This window comes from Pogoniulus pusillus, chromosome 17 (genome assembly GCF_015220805.1).
Source record: "Pogoniulus pusillus isolate bPogPus1 chromosome 17, bPogPus1.pri, whole genome shotgun sequence".
In the NCBI taxonomy this organism is placed as follows: domain Eukaryota; kingdom Metazoa; phylum Chordata; class Aves; order Piciformes; family Lybiidae; genus Pogoniulus; species Pogoniulus pusillus.
Window position 1 is genome coordinate 12,615,222 of NC_087280.1, and position 18,083 is coordinate 12,633,304.

At 43.1% G+C, this 18,083-nt stretch overlaps 2 protein-coding genes across 4 annotated transcripts; one reads left to right on the forward strand and one right to left on the reverse strand.

Annotated features, from left to right (window-relative positions):
- The first annotated feature begins 1,390 nt into the window (after nucleotides 1-1,390).
- On the forward strand, nucleotides 1,391-13,610 carry SQOR (sulfide quinone oxidoreductase). 3 transcript variants are annotated; one of them, XM_064157683.1, is made up of 11 exons: nucleotides 1,391-1,570; nucleotides 3,514-3,558; nucleotides 5,364-5,615; nucleotides 5,953-6,123; nucleotides 6,662-6,715; nucleotides 8,311-8,505; nucleotides 9,356-9,565; nucleotides 10,060-10,243; nucleotides 11,113-11,180; nucleotides 12,033-12,211; nucleotides 12,588-13,610. In XM_064157683.1, exons 3-11 carry the CDS (start codon nucleotides 5,382-5,384, stop codon nucleotides 12,643-12,645), a joined length of 1,353 nt encoding a protein of 450 aa, XP_064013753.1. In that variant the 5' UTR covers nucleotides 1,391-1,570; nucleotides 3,514-3,558; nucleotides 5,364-5,381; the 3' UTR covers nucleotides 12,646-13,610. The 3 variants fall into 3 exon arrangements, with proteins under 3 accessions (XP_064013753.1, XP_064013752.1, XP_064013754.1); XM_064157682.1 differs by lacking the exon at nucleotides 1,391-1,570 and adding an exon at nucleotides 1,597-1,746 and having other exon boundaries at nucleotides 3,449-3,558; XM_064157684.1 differs by lacking the exon at nucleotides 1,391-1,570 and adding an exon at nucleotides 1,597-1,746.
- On the reverse strand, nucleotides 13,259-16,253 carry LOC135182993 (nicotinamide riboside kinase 2-like). The gene is made up of 8 exons (XM_064157685.1): nucleotides 15,947-16,253; nucleotides 15,647-15,737; nucleotides 15,210-15,255; nucleotides 14,891-15,077; nucleotides 14,588-14,659; nucleotides 13,844-13,950; nucleotides 13,539-13,630; nucleotides 13,259-13,428 (listed from the first exon to the last, which is right to left on the reverse strand). The coding sequence occupies exons 1-8, from the start codon at nucleotides 15,970-15,972 to the stop codon at nucleotides 13,396-13,398; spliced, it is 654 nt and encodes a 217-aa protein (XP_064013755.1). The 5' UTR covers nucleotides 15,973-16,253; the 3' UTR covers nucleotides 13,259-13,395.
- Nucleotides 16,254-18,083: the final 1,830 nt, after the last annotated feature.

Here is an 18,083-nt window from a genome sequence, read left to right on the forward strand (position 1 = left end):
TGGTTTTGTCCAGGCAGTAACTGTTGGCAGGCACAAATGACCTGAGAGGTTATGACTAACTCAAGTCCACGATCTGTGTTGTGCATGAAGTGTTTTGTAGTTTTAAAGCACATATGTTTGCCATACTCTATAACTCGTATAACTCAGTATTTCCTTCTTGGTCTTGCTCTTACCTATATTTATCTCTGTGATGTAAAGCCATAGGGTTTAAGAAAGGAGCTAGAGCACCCCGACTTGGCAGTTGGGAAAGCTGTAACAAATGTAAATCGGCTTTTACAAACTTACAGCATAATGAAGCTAATCATTTAAAGCTTGATAAAGAATAATTGCAAAATCTGTGCTCATGCAAAGACAATAGTCTCTAAAGCAGCAATTTACGGAAGTAATTAGTTTCACACTGCCATTCACACTGAGATTCAAGACAGAAGATAAGGCTGATCTGTGTTGTTTCATGTGTTGCAATGAAAGATATGTCGCAGTACCGCTGTGAAAGCAAGATGGTGAGTACGTGTCCTGGTCAGCAAAACACTGTATCTGTAAATTAGCAATATAGTTTATTGCCTTGATAAGCAAGACTTCTTTCACAGTCTGCCAGAATAATAATAGAATTGTTTGTACGAACTCTGACATGCCACTACCTGGAACTACTATTTCACCTCTTTACTGCTGATTTGGAGTTGCTGGTTTTCCAGTCCTCAACACTGAGAAGTCATGCTGGTAAACTATGCATGAGAATGTATTTCATACTCTGTTTTGCTTCTGATTCTCTTTGCCCACACACACTTCTTTTTCCTTAGTCTTGCAGATGCTGATTTAGAGGTATACCAGAAGAATAATTGTCCAAGAAAAAAATATCAAAGATGTGAGGTAAATTGCTACTTTTACATCAGACAATGTTACCAGGACCCGTTTGAGACTACTTGCTATCAGATAGGCACTTTCAGTGAAGGATAATCCCCGTCCTGCAGAACCTGCAGTCTAAGTCTAGGCAGACCTACAGATGTTGTTCTGTGGAAAGGTCAGTGTAGCTAACAGGTCAGGACATCCATGCTTCAGCCTGGTGTGCTGGAACTATTATTGGATGTGCCAAACCATATGCAAGTAATGGAGGAAAAAAAACCCCAGAGGCCTTTTGACTTTTGGTTTCCTTACGTTTGTTATGGTTACACATTTTCACCTGGTGTAGCTGGTTCTGTGTAGCTGTAGAAAGCATTACAGAAACTTTATATACAGGTCTGGAACTACTGAATATTGTGAAGTTCCTCTGAAGAGGAACTTGTCTCCTGACAAAAATGAATGATACCTCACGGGTTTGGATGCGTTTGGAGCTTTGCGTGAGGTCGGATCCCTGACCGACAGTACCGCTGCCGGGTCGGCACCCGCCTAGCCGAGGGCACAGCCCACAAGCTTCTCGCACCGCCCGGGCTGCGCCGGACTCCAGCCTTTGCCCGCCGGCCAGCACCTGCCGCCGCCCGGCTCCGCCCCAGCGCTCCCGCGGCCGGACCGGGCGCTTAGCGCGCACGGACTGGCGGCGCGGTCCCTCTCCCGCTCTTCTCGGCAGAATTGGCAGGCAAGTGTGGGCTACTGCCTTGGCGTGAGGGAGCGAGGCCGTGGGGTCAGTCCCGCCGTGAGGGAGCGGAGGTCGCTGCTCTCCCTGGCTATCGGGGCCTCGGCGGCCCCGGGCAAGAGGGCCGGCCCCGGGCATGCCTGGCGGGCAGCCCGGGCGCTTCGGGCGCGGCGGCGGCGGTGAGCGGACCGGGAAACAACCCTGCTTTGGGCCTTCTCGCAGGGCCCAGCACCTCTGACCTCGGGCAGGGGAGAAGGGAAGCGGGGTGCGGCAGCGGCTATCGCTGCACAGTTAACGGCCCCAGCAGCACCAGGTGCTGTGTTGTGCCTGCCCTAGTGTGTGTGCGTATAGCTACATTTACCCAGAGGTAGCACCTGCCGGGGCTGTTTCTGCAGCCTCTGGTGCCTCGGGACGTCCCGCAGCGACGGGGAGAAATGCGCGTTGCTGCCCTGGCTCGGGGCGGTGACTCTCGTCTGTGTCCGGAGCTTGCTGTGGGCTTGCGGGCTTGGCAGCGGCATCAGCGGCTGCTGGCTGCTGGGCCGGCACGCTGGAGGAGCTCGGTGTTTAAACTGCTGTCGTGGCCAGCAGTGTAGCTGATAGATGCAACGGTCTCTACTCGCTAGTAGGACTTTTCGAACTTGATTTGTTCTCTCTGCAAGAGACGGCTCGTAAACTGGCTCGGTGAAATAGTCTTGGGAGCTACTAAGCCGTCGGTAGAAGCTCCAGAGAGGAGAAAACCGATGTTTCTCTGAGGATCTGCGTTAAGTGTCTTGCTTCAGATAGATGTTTGTTCTAGGCACTAGCTGTGTCTTGGAAAGCTTATTTACCACCATCTGCAGACCTGATAAGAGAAAGGCTTGTAACCCTTTCCACGTGTGTCCCTTGGGCTTGACAATGTACCTGTTCTGTAATATCTTCTCTGCGTAGGTAATGCCGCGAAGTTAGTTGTGACCACAAGTGCCTGAGACCACCTAGTGGACCTGCTAACTGCACACAATAAGAACTTGAATTTTAGTTCCTTTTAATTATCCACTTTTCTCGGGATTTGCCAGTGCTGTATTTTTTTACTTCTTGTCTTTATTGCATAGAGGTTGCTTTTATTTATGGCCACTAATACAAGGAGAGCTGTAGCCAAATAGAATTTTATACTTCGAGCTTGTTTATAGGCATTGGTAGAATAGATTTAACTCTTTTGGTGACAGAATCAGTTTTAAACAGCAGAACTGGCTCGAATTAAGTAGAGCTCTCACTAAGGTTGAGAAGTGTACTTCAGGCTTTACCTTTCTAGGTAGTACTCCAAGACTTCTGCACAGATCTTCATTAGGAATGGGATTTCATGCTATGTGAGGCTTATATCAACTTTGATGTTTCGTTGTGTGTAGTTTAAAGGATGATGGATAAGGGTGCTGTATGTTAAAATGGGGTTGTAAAAGCTTACAATTTCATCTCAGTCCAGTAGGCTATTTTCTCCTTTGCCTTCATTTTTGTTCTGTGATTCCTCTGTTCCTTTATCTCCAGCGTCCAAAGTAGAGGGTTGATGTGCTGTTGGCTGACTTCATCATACAGCTGCTTGGAGGTTTAATTTCGATGTTCTTTTTTAAAACAGCTGTCTGCAAATGGCAGTTTTTTTTCTGTATACTGTGAAACAGTTTAGAAGCAACATAATACTGCATTCTCATTAATTAGACTGTTGGTTAAGACATGTGTGTTTACAAGCATGTTTACTTTAACATTTGGTCAGAGAGGGTAATTATTCCTCAGCATTAAAAAAAAAAAAAAAAGAAAGAAAAAAGAAGCTCTGTTCTCCTTGTGCAGACATGCCATGTGTTGTCAGCCTGTTCAGTGTGTTTTAAAAAACCCAAAGCAAAATTCTGTGTTCAGGAGCTTCCGCCAGCAGGATGTCCCTCTTAAACCACCTCACAAGTTGCAAAACTTCCTCTTTACAGTTCATCTCTCTCCGGCCTGGAGAAAGCAGGACACATCTCCATCAGGTAACTTTTTTTTTCTTGAGCTAGAACAAATGTCCTGCCCTTGCTTGAGCAGTCTGTCCTTATCCTTAACTGCCTGCACTAGACAGATTAAAACCAGCATTCTAAAGTGAAACTAACTTATTCTGAAGTGAAACTAACTGATTCTAGAGTTCTGTTTTGAGTGGGAAGGGGGATGGGAAGAATATGCCTTCATCTTGGAAACTTCCTGTAAATAAAATTATTATAACTGGGTTTACAATGGGCACCTCTAAGATTATTCCTGCTCTATCCCAAATTCTAGGGGTTAGCAGTGGAGCTTCATAAAGAATGCAAAGTCCATGAAGGTGAGGGATGTTAGGCTAGCTTGTGAATGTGCAGAATTAATTGCTCAACTACATCTAACTTAGTGGAGAATTTTGAAGCTGACCTTGGATGATTTTCGTCAAAATATTTCTAGTGAAGTTTTCAAACTCCTGTCTCTAAGTTCTACCCTTTTTAAGTGAAAAAAGGTGGAATTCTTGCCTGATGACTCAAGGAATTAAATGAAGGGGAGCATGTACAGCACATAGGAAAATCTTATCATAGGTTGTTTTTCAGGTTTCAATGCTTACTCATTATTTGCAATGTGGCAATAAGGAAATTAATTTAAAAGAGTTTACATCTGATTAATCACTGAAAGGCTAAAACTTGATATTTGGCATGTACAAACAATGGTTTCAGAAGAGAAAAAGCTCTTGTTCACTCCAGCAGAAGGAGAGAAAGGTGAGATCACCTTCACTGTCTTGTAGGTAACACATTTTCACGTTCAGTGCTGCAACAATTGCCAAGTTATATCACACTTTAGAGTTCTGGCACTGATTTTTCAGGTGATAGGGTGCAGCTCTAGCAAGAATAAGAATTGATCATTGACCTTTTTTTTCCAGCTACTTGGCTGATGTTAAAGTGAAGAGGTGAGTATGAATACAAAACTAAGTATTTTGAGTATACTCCAAGTTCCCAGATACAGAAATATGTACATTCTTATTTCATTGTTTTCCTATTAAGCTTAGAATCACAGAATGCTAGGGGCTGGAATGGACCTTGAAAGATCATCTACTCCAACCTCCCTACCAGATCAGGATCACATAGAGTAGATTACATGGAAACATATCTTAGGTGGATTTTGAATGTCTTCAGAGAAAGAGACACCACAACTCTGAGCAGACTGTACCAGGGGCCCACTATGTCTCCTGAAATAATGGACTAATACACATTCAGTACTCACTCAAAGCACCATGGCATGCCTACCCTAATGAGTTTTACACCGAGATGTAGCAAGATGGTGTCTGTCTGATTTGTGCATGTGCTGGTTTATTCTAACATTAAAAACAGGTGTAATGATGTGTTTGGCTAACATATTAGTTAGTAGGACAGCATTCTGTATGTTCACATGAGTACCTTGTTCAGTATTTGAGTGGTACACTACACCAGGCAAATTCTTGTTCCTTCTTGCAGCACTTGTCTCTTCAGGAGTCTACCGTTACAGCTGGAGTTGCAGCGTATGTATCACCTCTGCTGTAGGATCAGATACACTTTTCTGCCATGACAACCAGAAAATGTTCTTGTGCTTTGTTAGAATTCGTTTGCTTGTATGAAATTTCAATTTCCTGGTATAGGCCATGATTAACCTTCTTTATTTTTTCTTCTCCAACCTGACTACAATTAGTGGTTTATCTGCCACAGAGATTTAGTGTTACAATTCTTGCATTGAAGACTTGGCCAGGAGTATAAATTAGTATTAGTTCTGCATTCTGTAGTTGTTACTGATGTTTTTCCTTATCTTGTAGCTTCCTACTTACTGAAAGATGTCAGCAATTGGAATAGTGTCCTCCTGTTCCTGTCTCCATCCTGGTGTATGGCTGCTGAAACCACAAATGCAGAAGATGAGCTCCTTTGGCTTACATACAGCAGCCAGATGTGCTGCCAAGGATTATTATGAAGTACTTGTATTGGGAGGAGGTACAGGTGGAATTGCCATGAGTGCTCGGATGAAGAGGAAAGTAGGGGCAGGAAATCTGGCTGTTATTGAGCCAAGTAAGGTAAGCCTTCCTCAGCTGTAAACCATTGAATGAGTATTTTACATATGTGACCAAATTGGTCTGATTCTCATCCCTCTCCAACCACACATGTTTTAAACTATGAAAAGGAAGCCAACTAGCCATCTTTCAGAAGACTTTGCATGAGGTTTGCTGATTTGTGATAGAGATGCATGCATCCTTCCAGGTTTGTCTTGCAGAACTCTTGGTCAGGTAGACAGCTTCTTTTGTTAAGAGTAATACAATGTCAGAAGTGCACTGCTTCCTATTTGGAGATGTGTGTCTTTGTCTTTAACTCACTTAAACGTTCAAATGGACATTTAAGATGTGTTTGTTTCAGACTCATTACTATCAGCCACTGTGGACCCTAGTTGGTGGTGGTGCAAAGCAGCTGGCAGCCTCTGCACGTTCAACAGACAGTGTTATGCCTAAAGGTGTTGAGTGGATCAAATCTCGAGTTACAGCACTGGATCCAGATAAGAACTGTGTCTGGCTGGAGAATGATACCAAGGTAATTATGGGTTTTTTTGTGGGTTTTTTTGTTTGTTTGTTTTGTGGCTTTTTTTAACTTAGTCCATGCCATGAGTTGTTTGTGCACCTCCTGCAGGTCCCTTTGGAACTGCCTATGGAACAAGACCTTCCTCCAGCATCTAGGAGGCCAGGAAATTTCATTTTTTGTCTTATGAGAAGTACTTGATCCTAAAATCTGTTCCTGTTAAAAAATGTTTTAGATAACTAGGTTAGAATATCATCAACTTAAAGCACCACTAACGTAAATCTTTTCCCTACTTATTGTGAACAGAACACCAAAGATAGAATATTTTGCTCCAGACACTTGGTTTTGGTGTATAACAAGGGCTGTGTATATAACTTGTATTGTACCTAGCATTTTAACTATAAATTATTCCTAGAGCTTAACATTTACATTACTAATGCTCCCTGTATGTCCTTACCTTAGGAGTCTTTTGCTGTCAGATAAATTTCGTTTGCTTTGAGGTAATGTTTTGGGATTTATTTAAAATAGTGTTTTTTTCTCCTTGACACAACAGATCTCTTACAAGTATCTGATAATTGCCCTTGGGATTAGTCTGCACTTTGAAAAGGTATTTGTTTAACAGAAATTATCTTTACCCTGGTTTTAATGGCATCATGTACCCTTATGTTTCGGTAAAGTAAGTGGCTTTTCAGTACGCTATTTTTTACTGCAAGATACTGAATGATAATGTGAATTAAAGAACCAGAAGACAGATTAATCTCTTTACTCCTTCCATAGATCTCTATGTAATAACCCAAATTACCCTTGGGAATGTCTTCTAAGACAACTTCGTTACATCTCTATGACAATATCAGCAGATGGGGCAGGAATAGATATCTGAAACTTAAAGACAGCCTGTAATAATAAAGTATGTTGACTGTAGCATCTTGTAATGTAAACAAGTGAGGAACACTCAGCAGTTAGTAAAATCTGTCCCACAGAATTCTTTCAACCCACTCTCACCTTTCTTAAAGGATACATTTCAGAAGGAACCATTCGAGTCATCAGGCTTGTGTTTAAAGCAGCCCCGGAGCCCTTCCCATCTATTGGGTTTCCTGTACACTTCATACAGTGGCACTTAGAGGAAAATGTTAATAGCAGTATGTGGCACAGCAATGATCATAACAATATGGAGGAGGAAAATATAAAGGCAAGGTATTTTAGTGATTTGACTTGCGGTTTTAACCTGACCTGAATATGACGTAGTGCCTGATAATGTATTTTTTGAGTATCTCTTTGAGAAGCTCCCAAGTTAGAGGTAAAGCAAGAGCTAGTCTTAATTAAGTGTAGTCACACCAGATAAACTCTAATGAATAGGTTCAGTGAAGGGAGGAGTTACATTGTATTCAGTAACCCTCTCAGTCTTCATACGCTTCTCTTCAGTACAACCTGATAAGTAACTAAATGCAGTAGTAGAAGCCTTATAATATGCTATTATTACTCTGTAGGGAATAAGATTCGCAGTGACAGATTTATGTGGCTTTAAAATGGAAGTAGTCAGTTTATCTTCCCTAGCAGTGTACTTAGAATCATAGAATCAACCAGGTTGGAAGACACCTCCAAGATCATCCAGTCCAACCTATCACCCAGCCTATTCAATCAACTAGACCATGGCACTAAGTGCCTCATCCAGTCTTTTCTTGAAGACCCCCAGGGACGGTGCCTCCACCACCTCCCTGGGCAGCCCATTCCAATGGGAAATCACTCTCTCTGTGAAGAACTTCTTCCTAATATCCAGCCTATACCTACCCTGGCACAACTTCCTGCTACATAAACTGTAAAGTCCCAAACACACTGCCTTTTGTGACCTGATTTTTACTTAGGATGCTGTGGCAGTGACTGTAGGTATTCTTACTCTGGATTTCTGGCACTGGGCTGGAAAAACTTGTATCTGGGTCTGTCTGCACTGAACACAGGCTGCAGATGATGCAGACCCAGTGCCATTTCAGTAACTGTTCTATCTACTGACTCATTTACTAAGTTCTGATGGAAATATGGAAATACCTGTTTGACTGCCAGGCTTATTTTAAAAACTGTCAGCCACAAGTTTTTTGCATCTTGCTTTTTGCTTCTTGAATAGCTGTTTCTGTCTGCATTTAATACATGACGACGATGACAAAACTTTTGCCATCCGGATTTTAAACCTTAGTTCTGTTTTCTTAGATAAAAGGCTTGCCTGAGGGGTTTGATCATCCTAAAATAGGTTCCAATTATTCAGTTCATACGGTAGAGAAAACGTGGAAAGCTATACAAGAGTTCAAGGAAGGAAATGCTCTCTTCACTTTTCCAAATACTCCAGTGAAGTGTGCAGGAGCTCCTCAGAAGATCATGTATTTATCCGAAGCCTACTGGAGGAAAGTAAGTATTTTACTCTTTCTGCCAGTGCTTGTTCCAGCAGTTTGAAGGAAGGCTTGTTCTAAGGGCTTCATACTATCTTTAAAAAGAAATAAAAAGCACACAAGAGGAGTGTGACTCAGAATTGAAGTGTTTGGGTTGCTTTTTCTGTTATTGATGTATAATAAATTAAGCTGAATTTTATAAAAATAAATATTTAATGGGTATTTAGTACTGAAGAAATTCGTAGAATTCAGAATTGATAAGGGAATAACTGCTTACCCTGCTTCTGGTGTGCTTCAGATACAACTGCTCTCAGCCTAATTTATTACTCGAGGTGGTGCACTAAAATTACCCTGGCTGGAATTAGGTAATTCTTGTTACTTGAAGCATGTAATAGCTGTTTCAAATTGACTTTCTGCTAGTCTGAAAAGATTCAGGAGTAGTCTTAGCCAGGCTGGTAAAGCAAGTTTAGTAGAAAATAAAGGCAACTTCAGGTGGAAGTGGTGAACTTCATACATGTTTAAGTTTTGTGAGCTGTCTACTGGGTATCTGCATAGAAGTGAAGGTTTCAGAAAGCTTTATAATGCTAAGATGCTACAGATGCCTAGCCTGTATACAGCAGCTGCAGCCACAGCCACCTCTTTTCACTACCAATATTTAGTGGCAGTTCCTCACTCAGAAAGGGCAAATATTGTCTAGCTTCTAATACTGTGTGGAGCAGCTGTATTTTGGGAGTTCTAATGTTAGTATTTCATTAATAATTGAACTGCATTAATAGTTCTATGAGCTCTTCAGTAGTGCATAGTTCTGTTGTCTCTGTTAACTTGTCATTTTATTTAATAGGAAAGGCTAACTTGATCTCTCTGTGCAGACAGGAAAACGTTCCAAAGCAAACATCATGTTCAACACTTCACTTGGTGTTGTTTTTGGTGTTAAGAAGTATGCTGATGCATTGCTTGAAATAATAAAGGAGAGGAATATTGCCGTTAACTATAAGTACAACCTGGTAGAAGTTCGAGCAGACAAGCAGGAAGCTGTGTTTGAAAAGTTGGACAAACCTGGAGTGACTGAAGTTCATCAGGTCAGGAGCTTTCATACCTCTAGTTTGGTTTCTTGTGAACTGTTATGTAACTGCTGCAACATGGTAATGTGATACCTGCCTCATTGCATACTGCCATTTCTTCTTGAGACTACTAACTTCAGCAGACGATTTAGAAGTTTGAAACTTCAGGTGAAAGGAAGACAGAGTATTTCCTAAACTGCCTGGAGTCCTGTGTGCCTTGTTAGTATAACTTGGGAGTCTTTCAGATAGATGTGGAGGCAAATTGCTGTTATGCTTGTCTAGATGGAGTTGCCTGATAAGGTTAATGTTAATAAAAGGGTGCACTTCAAATGTAAGAGCAAATTTTCATTCTAGACACTTGTTTTATGAAAAATACCCTAAACAAACAAAAAACCCAAACCCACAAAAAGAAACCAATAAAACCTTTCTGCATTGTGCTTTATTGCCTTAGATCAATACAGCTGCTATCTGTTGTCATAAACTAGTTGTTGGTGCTTTTTCTTTCTGCCTAGTATGAAATGCTTCATGTCACGCCTCCAATGGGGCCACCTGATGTACTCATCAATAGTCCTGTCTCAGATGGAAGTGGCTGGGTGGATGTAGATAAGGAAACCCTACAACATAAAAAGTATCCTAATGTATTTGGCATTGGAGACTGCACCAACCTTCCAACATCAAAAACTGCTGCAGCTGTAGGTAAAGTTGCATGTGTCCATTTGTGTGTGCAATGAAGTGGAGAAGTGACAGCAAGGCTCGTGTTTAGTTTGTTACTTGTGAGGTCTTGGCTTCAGTTATTTCCTGCTTTCAAAAAGACCTAAGTCTCCTGGGCCAACTCATTACCTATGGACCATGCTGATGCCATTAACCTACAGTTCTCTTGTTCCAAATGCCTTGCAGAAGAACTAATTCTATTTTCTGTGTTCAGAGAATGCCATAAAACGAACATACTGCTCTTGCACTTTGTCATTATTCAGTAACAAAACTTTCTGCTCTATCTTAGCAGCTCAAGCATATGTGTCAGCTGATAAGTCACTATTGAAGAATCACGTGTTCTGTACTTGCAGCCAAAGGCTCCAATATGAAGACACTTTAAACATATGGTCTCACAAACAAAAAGACAAATAAGAGGGTGAAAAAAAAACCAAGCTTCTACAGTATAGTACTGGTGTATGGTATAGTCAGCTAGTCCAGCAAGTGGGGCTAGAATATTTCCTTACAGCACTCAAAAGAAGAACACTTCAGTGTACTAGTTTTAGTTGTTTGGGATGACAAAGCAAGTATCACGTAGCATAGAAGTGGGCATAGGCTACAAACATACAGCTCACATTTCATTAAGCTTTAGCATGTTGGAAACAGTGAGGCCAAAGCATTATTCCATTTGGTTTTTTTTTTTTCTTTCTGTTATCTGGGACTGTAAACTTTCCAAACCAAATTGGCATGCAAATTCAGTTATAGATGACTTGTACATGAAAAAAAGGCCTGGCTACTGCTGTCTCTTCCAGTAATTACAAAAATTGCTACCTCAGGCAAAGCCTTAATACAATTTTTTTTCCTTTCTCATGTAGCTGCCCAGTCTGGTGTGCTGGATAAAACTATCTCCCTGGTAATGAAGAACCAGTTGCCAGTTAAAAAGGTACCTACAGCTCTTGTTTTAGGGAGTTGTCTTGAATGCTTTTTCTATTCTTGTGCAGGAAGTTTTGCAAACAGCTAAACTGTGAACTCGCAGGCAGGAAGTGCTTTGCATGAGCAGCTGGCATGCTAAATACTTCATGTCACAATAGTAATGGAGTTGCACAATCCATATATGATACTGCTTCTAAAAGTATTAACTCAGAGGCCAGGGAAATAGCTGAAAAAAGGTGGAGAGCCAAAATAGTCTGGGTTCTTCACAATACAGGTGATTTTGAAGTACAACTCTTGACTAGTATTGTCCCTAGTCAAGGAGAACTTGCCAACTTGACAAATCTGTTCATTAAACTTGCCTCCCCTCTATAGAGCATGATCTTTTAAGGAGTTAAGTTGGAGAGTTTGTATATGTTAAGCCTATAACCATGTTCAATTTCTCCTTGAGGCTTGACTTTCATTTTACATATGGCTTCTGAATTAATATTCCTTGTGAAATACTCTTAGGAAATGCTGGCAGATGCATTAAAGATCCCAGTTATATACTGTCAAAGCCAGCACTGGCTCTTCCCATGATAGACTAGTCTGCTGATTACAATAATCAGCAATTCAGGACACAAAGCCCTATTGTTCTAGATTAGTTCTAGTTTAAGCAATGCTGTAATCTACATTTGAAATAAAATGCCTTAATACTATGGTTAATAAACTATCACCAGCTTAACAGCCTTCCAAACTCACTGGTATTAATGCTCTAAATGAACTTCCTCCTAATTAGTATGAGATATGCTATTGATAGGGCTTGCAGTATTTCAGCATGTAGTCTTTACTCAGATTAATGAAAAGGGGATATTCTTCATTGCAGTACGATGGATATACCTCCTGCCCATTAGTAACAGGCTACAACAAAGTGATCCTAGCAGAATTTGATTATGATGCTCAACCTTTGGAGACCTTTCCCATTGACCAAAGTAAGGAGAGAACTACCATGTACCACATGAAAGCCGATATGATGCCTTTTCTCTACTGGAATGCACTACTTAAGTGAGTAGTATTTCAATTCTGAGCAGGTAGAGCTGCTGTGATTATTCAAAAAAGAAGCCAGGTAGAGATACATTTGCCTTAGTTCCTTAGACAAAAATGAAGCACAGCCTTAGTCATGCCTAAGACTTCAACTCTCTCAGGATTCTGGGTACTTTGCTAGTAACAGGTGTTTGTTCAAGCAGAACAGGGTTGAAATGTATAGCATAGTCCTAGCCCAATTGAAAACCTGACTGAAGAAGGGATGGTTTTCCAAACCAAACTCCCATCACTCCTCTCTTTGTAAGTGTGGTGTCTTACAGGAGTAAACAAAAAATACTTTCCCTAAGTCCTTTAACAGTACATATATAAAATGTGATGAAACCACCTTTGTTTCTAGGGGATACTGGGGTGGACCAGCTCCTGTGAGGAAGCTAATGCATCTAGGCTTGAAGTAACTGCTTGGTTTGATGTTGGAAGGATTGGTCTCACCCTGGATCAAGACCCATCTTCCCTTTTGGACCATGTAATAGCTGACTTAAGAAGAAAAAAAATTCCAAGTGTTTGTTATGAATTTTCCCACTTCTTAAGGATTAAACCTTCATATGCTCTTTCACTGCTCTTTGTAAGCTAAGGCTTTAAACTACTTCTGTACATATACAGCAGTTTGAACTTGCACCAAGCTACTGAAATCTAATGCAACCACTAATTTTAAAGCTGTTGTAAAATTTTCTCACCAACTCTAAATTTATCTGCATGTGAGGTCAGTGCATGCACTGGAGTGAACAGAAAAATGGAATGCTAGTAAAAGGGCCTGAAAAGCCTCTGTGGTATTGTTTTTCAAAAAGCTAAATGAATCCAGATTTCTTCAAGCATATTTACTGCCTAGCTCGATGAGATTACAGAAATTAATGCAAGCTATGAAGAGAACTTAGAGTACTATATGTAGATATATATGTATGCACCCCCTCTCCTACCTCAGCTCTGCTATGTTGGAGGCACACTGGTTAAAAGTAGTGAGAAGATCGCCTAATAGACTGGAGAATGGGAGAAAACTGATTGAGGCACAAATTAAGATGACAGACAAGGGGGAAGTGCTTTTTAATTATGACCATATGAACAAAGTCAAATTTAAGAGTTGAGTCTTCACAGAAGCTGGAACTTTAGTGGCGGTTGGGCAGACAGTGCAGAGCAAACTGGAATCATCTTCACTCACCAGAATCAGCAGTAGCCTTTAATTTCTAAACATAAGAAATACATGAACATATTTCAGTTTAGAGCTTTATGCCTTTTCAAACATGTTTAAAAAGGTGGTTGCCTCTGAGTTGCAATTATAAGCATGAAACTGTACCTGCATTTTAAGTAATTCTTCGATCTTATTCTGGATCTGTCCATACACATCATTAAACAGCTCTTCCTTTGATTTTGTTCCATTCAAGTGCACTTAAAGTAAAATAAGAAAACTGTAATTGAATGTTCCCATAAACCTGCCAGGTTCAAATTTTAAGAGCACACACTTGACTGGTATCAGAGAAATATACTCCATCCACCTGTTCCCAAGCTCTCTCATGCACTTTACCACTAAATATAGCCCAGGTTTGGAAAGCAGTGTCTTAAACTAATCTTTCAAAAGTGCTTTTGTTATTAAAGACTTACCCACATCAACTCCCAGATCTTCCATTATCTTCCTGTGCTTTACATACATAGGCCAAACGTGGCCATCAAACAATCCAGGTGGGTCTGGTACAGTGTAATTCCTTGAACTATAAATTAAGAGACTGTTATTCTAGTCTGTTAGAGTAGCCTCTTACAGTTTAAGGAAATGAGAAACAGTTAATGCATCTCTCCATACAATGCCTGAGCCTACTACCTCCAATGCAGTTTCTAAGCTTGTCAAAAGTCAGTATTCAGCATAAGCTGTGAACATAAACATACCCCAAAGACGCTGGAATTTAATACCCAAGTCCAAGATACAAAAGATTGCTAAAGCAGACTATTCTAACATTGATGAATGGCCTAAAATTTTAGCAGGACTTAGGTAAAATAGCTGTCTGCTATTTCCTCCAAAATGTAACTTTTTCCAGTTTGACATGTTTTATGTGTACTAAGAACAGTATATGCACAATATCAAGCCCAGACCTGAAAACCATTCCACTGGAAAACCAGAAGGGGAAAAAAATCTGTTGAAGCATCTGTGCTGAAAATGAGCGTTAATGTCACATACACAATACCCTTGATAGGAAGCTTTTGGGTTGGTCTGGCAAAGAAAGCTACGGTCTTCTAACTTAACAGCTGCAATTAGCATTTATTCTTTCTTGTCTACAAGCTTTAGAGAAACAAAATCTTGAATGGAGTAAGAGGTTACTGGACGGGCAAGGGAACTTAGAAAGATAAACTTACCTTCTTCTCCTCTTACATTCTTCATATGGAATGGAAAGAAAGTATCGATGGTGGAATACATCAATCAGTGGCCTGAAAAAGATAGAAGTTTGGTTATAGCTAGATGATTAACAGCAAGGAAAGGTAAAACTACATCTATTTCCTCTGTTTAGAGCTATCTTCTGACTTGTGACACTCAAATTCACCAGCAGTCAATACTAGCTTAAAACTCTTGGTTTAGAACAGGTCTTTTTTATTCCCCTGGAGGTTTGTGTTTCATGTAAAATCATTTAAGGCAAAATACATGAAGTCATACTTGACTACCTGTAGGTGTAAAGTAGGAAGCCTTCAACAATAAGAATGTGGATTGTTTCATCTGCTCCTTCCTTATCTTGTAAGATCTGGGCATCCAGCGTGTTGTTGATCCCATGAGAACGTTCAAACTTCACTGGGTTTTTTATCCAAGCATTGATGGTATTCATCATAGCTTCCATATCCAATGCACTTATCACTATGACAAAAGAAACAACTACAATTAAGCAGTAATTAAGTATCATCTACAAATAGTAAAAAGTGAACTTAAAGGATAAAACTAATTCAAGCTTTTGAGTTACACTTTGACAACACTGTAGCAAAGCCTTACCATCATACTGCTTAAACCCATCTTCAACTTCTATTTCATCTTGGGGCTGAAACAAGAAGAAAAAAGCACAACTCGTCAAGACAGCTACTGAAAAGACAGACACCCATTTCAGAACCTTAAAGCTACTACAGGAAACCTTAACACTCCACCTAGTTTCTTTGCATAGAGATAAAAAGCAGTAGTGACAAGATAAAGTAGCCAGCTCCTCTATCTTCGCACCCACACAAGTGCACTGTACAGCACACCAAGAAAACTGAAGTCATGGGGGCATATTGCAGTGCAGGCCTACCCAGCGCCAGCCAGGCCAAGCACTGCGGCGGAGGCGCGGGCAGAGCGCGGCTGGCGGGCAATGCGCCAAGAGCGGACGGAAGCACGCGGGGTCACCCCTCGCCTTCCCCGGGCCTGCAGAGGGCGGCCGGGCTGGCGGGCGGCCTCACCTTGAAGAAGTCATCCTGGTGCACCACACTGCAGTTGGGCAGGGCCTGCCTCAGCTTGCGGGTGAGGGTGGTCTTGCCTCCGTTAGTGACCCTGCGGCGAGAGCGAGCGATCGGCCGTCGGGGAGCGCCGAGGACCGCGCGTACCTCCCGCCACTCCCCGCCCCCCATCCTCCACCCCACTGCGGCTGCGGCACGAGGTTCGGCGAAGAAGGGACGCGCCCCCGGGCCGTACCGCATCCCAGCCGGTTCCTCTCGCCCCCCTCTCGCCCCCTTTGCCCTGTAGCCCACTCCATCTCTCACCCGCCGATGCCGATGATGATGTTCATGGTGCCTTCAGCAGTCTCCCGACCAGACTCCTACCGCCTGTTCCAGAGGGCCGGGGGAGAGGGAATGGGGACCCGGTGTCTCCGGTACCGGCCGTCTAACGTGCCTGAGCCGGGACCCGGGGCAGGGGGAAAGAAAGGGACCGGAAAAAGAGAAGAAGGTAGAAAGGGGGGAAACCCAACGTCAACTACTGAGCAACGCCATGGTAAGAGGAGGGAGGAGCAGCAGAGCTCGTCCGCACCGCAGCGGAGCACTCCGCAAAGGGAGGCTGGCACCCCCTGCATGAGGCTTCCCCTCGCACTGCTGCGCCTGCATTGGGCGGCCAGCGCCGCCCCTGCAGCCAATGGGCAGCGCGCAAGACGAACGCCTTGCGGCCATTGGACAGAACGCCTTCACTCACAGCTGATAGCGTTGTAGTGAGCGCTGTGGCACGCCTTGGCCGCCACGTTAGTGGAGGGCAGCTGCCCCAATGGCATCACGCTCGCAGCGGGAGAGTGGGTTCGGTGGCGGAGGCACCGAGTTGAGGCGGCGCGGTGGGGCTTGCCCGCACGCCTGGCTTTTGGTGGTTGTGCTCTGACAGGGCATTTCTCCCTGTGTTCTGTTCCGCTCCACCATCGACTGTTCCGCCGGGCTCCTTTGCGGTACACCCGAGGAAGACAAGCGCAAACTCTGCGCCATGAGGAAAAAGGAGCAAGTGGCCGCTCTGCTTCTTCTTCCCCAGGCTGCACTGCCCTCCGCCTGGCCACCCCTTCCAGAGGCTTTTCTATCGGGCGGCCCCTGCCGGGCAATGTTTTAAGCCTCGTTACGCAGGGGTGGGGTTTCCTCGCCCTATACCTTTAACTCCCCTGCCATCTGGAAGGCCTCTCGGGGGCTCTTAACTATCACGCTGCAGGGCGGGGCCCGGTTTTCGGAAGTGAGGAGCTGTGCGCTAGTCGCCGCGGCCTACGAATGCCTCAAGGCCACGGCAGAGCCGGCAAAGTCCTCCGGGCATCGCCGCCTCCGGGCGTGACTGAGCGCGCAGGGCTGCGGAGACGGCGGGGAGCTGTGCGGTAATGTGGCCGGACGTGTGTCTTGCTCTGCGACAGGGTGAGCCCTGCAGTTCCCCGGAGCCAAATGTGTCAGCAGTTGCGTAAACTTCTTTTACGTTCAAGGTGAAAACCTGCCTTTAGGCTGTGAAATGAGGGAGTTCCAGTAGGCGTGTGGAAGTTTCACTGGGTAACTTGGTATGGAGAGTTTATCTACTGTAAGCCCCAGGTCTCAGAGGCAGTTCCCTACCTCTCGAACTGGCGGAACACTTGAGTTTCCTTGGCGGTTGGATTTATCCTTCCACTACCGGCTGCCAGCGATTGGACTCCTGCAAACCGCAGGACTGGAAACTGCTGTGCCCAAGGGATGTTACCTCTTCCCCTTACGGATTTTTTTCCCTGCCATGAAGAAATGAAAGTTACGGTCGCAGCCTTCGATTTCTTTACCGTAGTCTGAGTTTATTTTCACTAACACTGAACTTCATGATTTACAAGCAGTTAGCAGGTCAGCACGTTCACAATACCAGTGGCTGTTCTCCTGCTTCTCAGCTATTTGTGGTTTTTACGAATTTTCTGCTGCTAAGGCTCCAGGCAAACCTTGGTTGATTGTTCTTGCAGTTATTTTTAACTTCCAAACAGAACACTTAATTAGGTGTTGTGACTTTTGGTTTGGTGTTTGTTTTGGGTTTGGTTTTGTTTTGTTTTGACAGACAATGGACACTTTAAAAAAAAAGTTATTTTTTATTTTGTGTTGTGAGTGTTGGAATTTTTTTAATGTGTGTGTATTTACTTAGCTTCCAAAAGTAGAAGCTTCAAGTCTCCTTAGAGGCTACACACCAATTCTTTAGAGTAAGAATAGCAACACACCTAGATTAATGGAGGTCTCACTTAAAACCCTGTTGTCAGCTTTCTATGAAGCTTCAGAATGGCAGAAAACCAATAAAGAATTGCACAGTATTACTGTATAAAACCAGAGAATGGCAGGGGCTGGAAGTGACCTCTGGAGATTGTGTCCAACCCCGCTCCCGAAGCAGGGTGACCTATGGCAGGTCACACAGGAATGCATCCAGATGGGTCTTGAAAGTCTC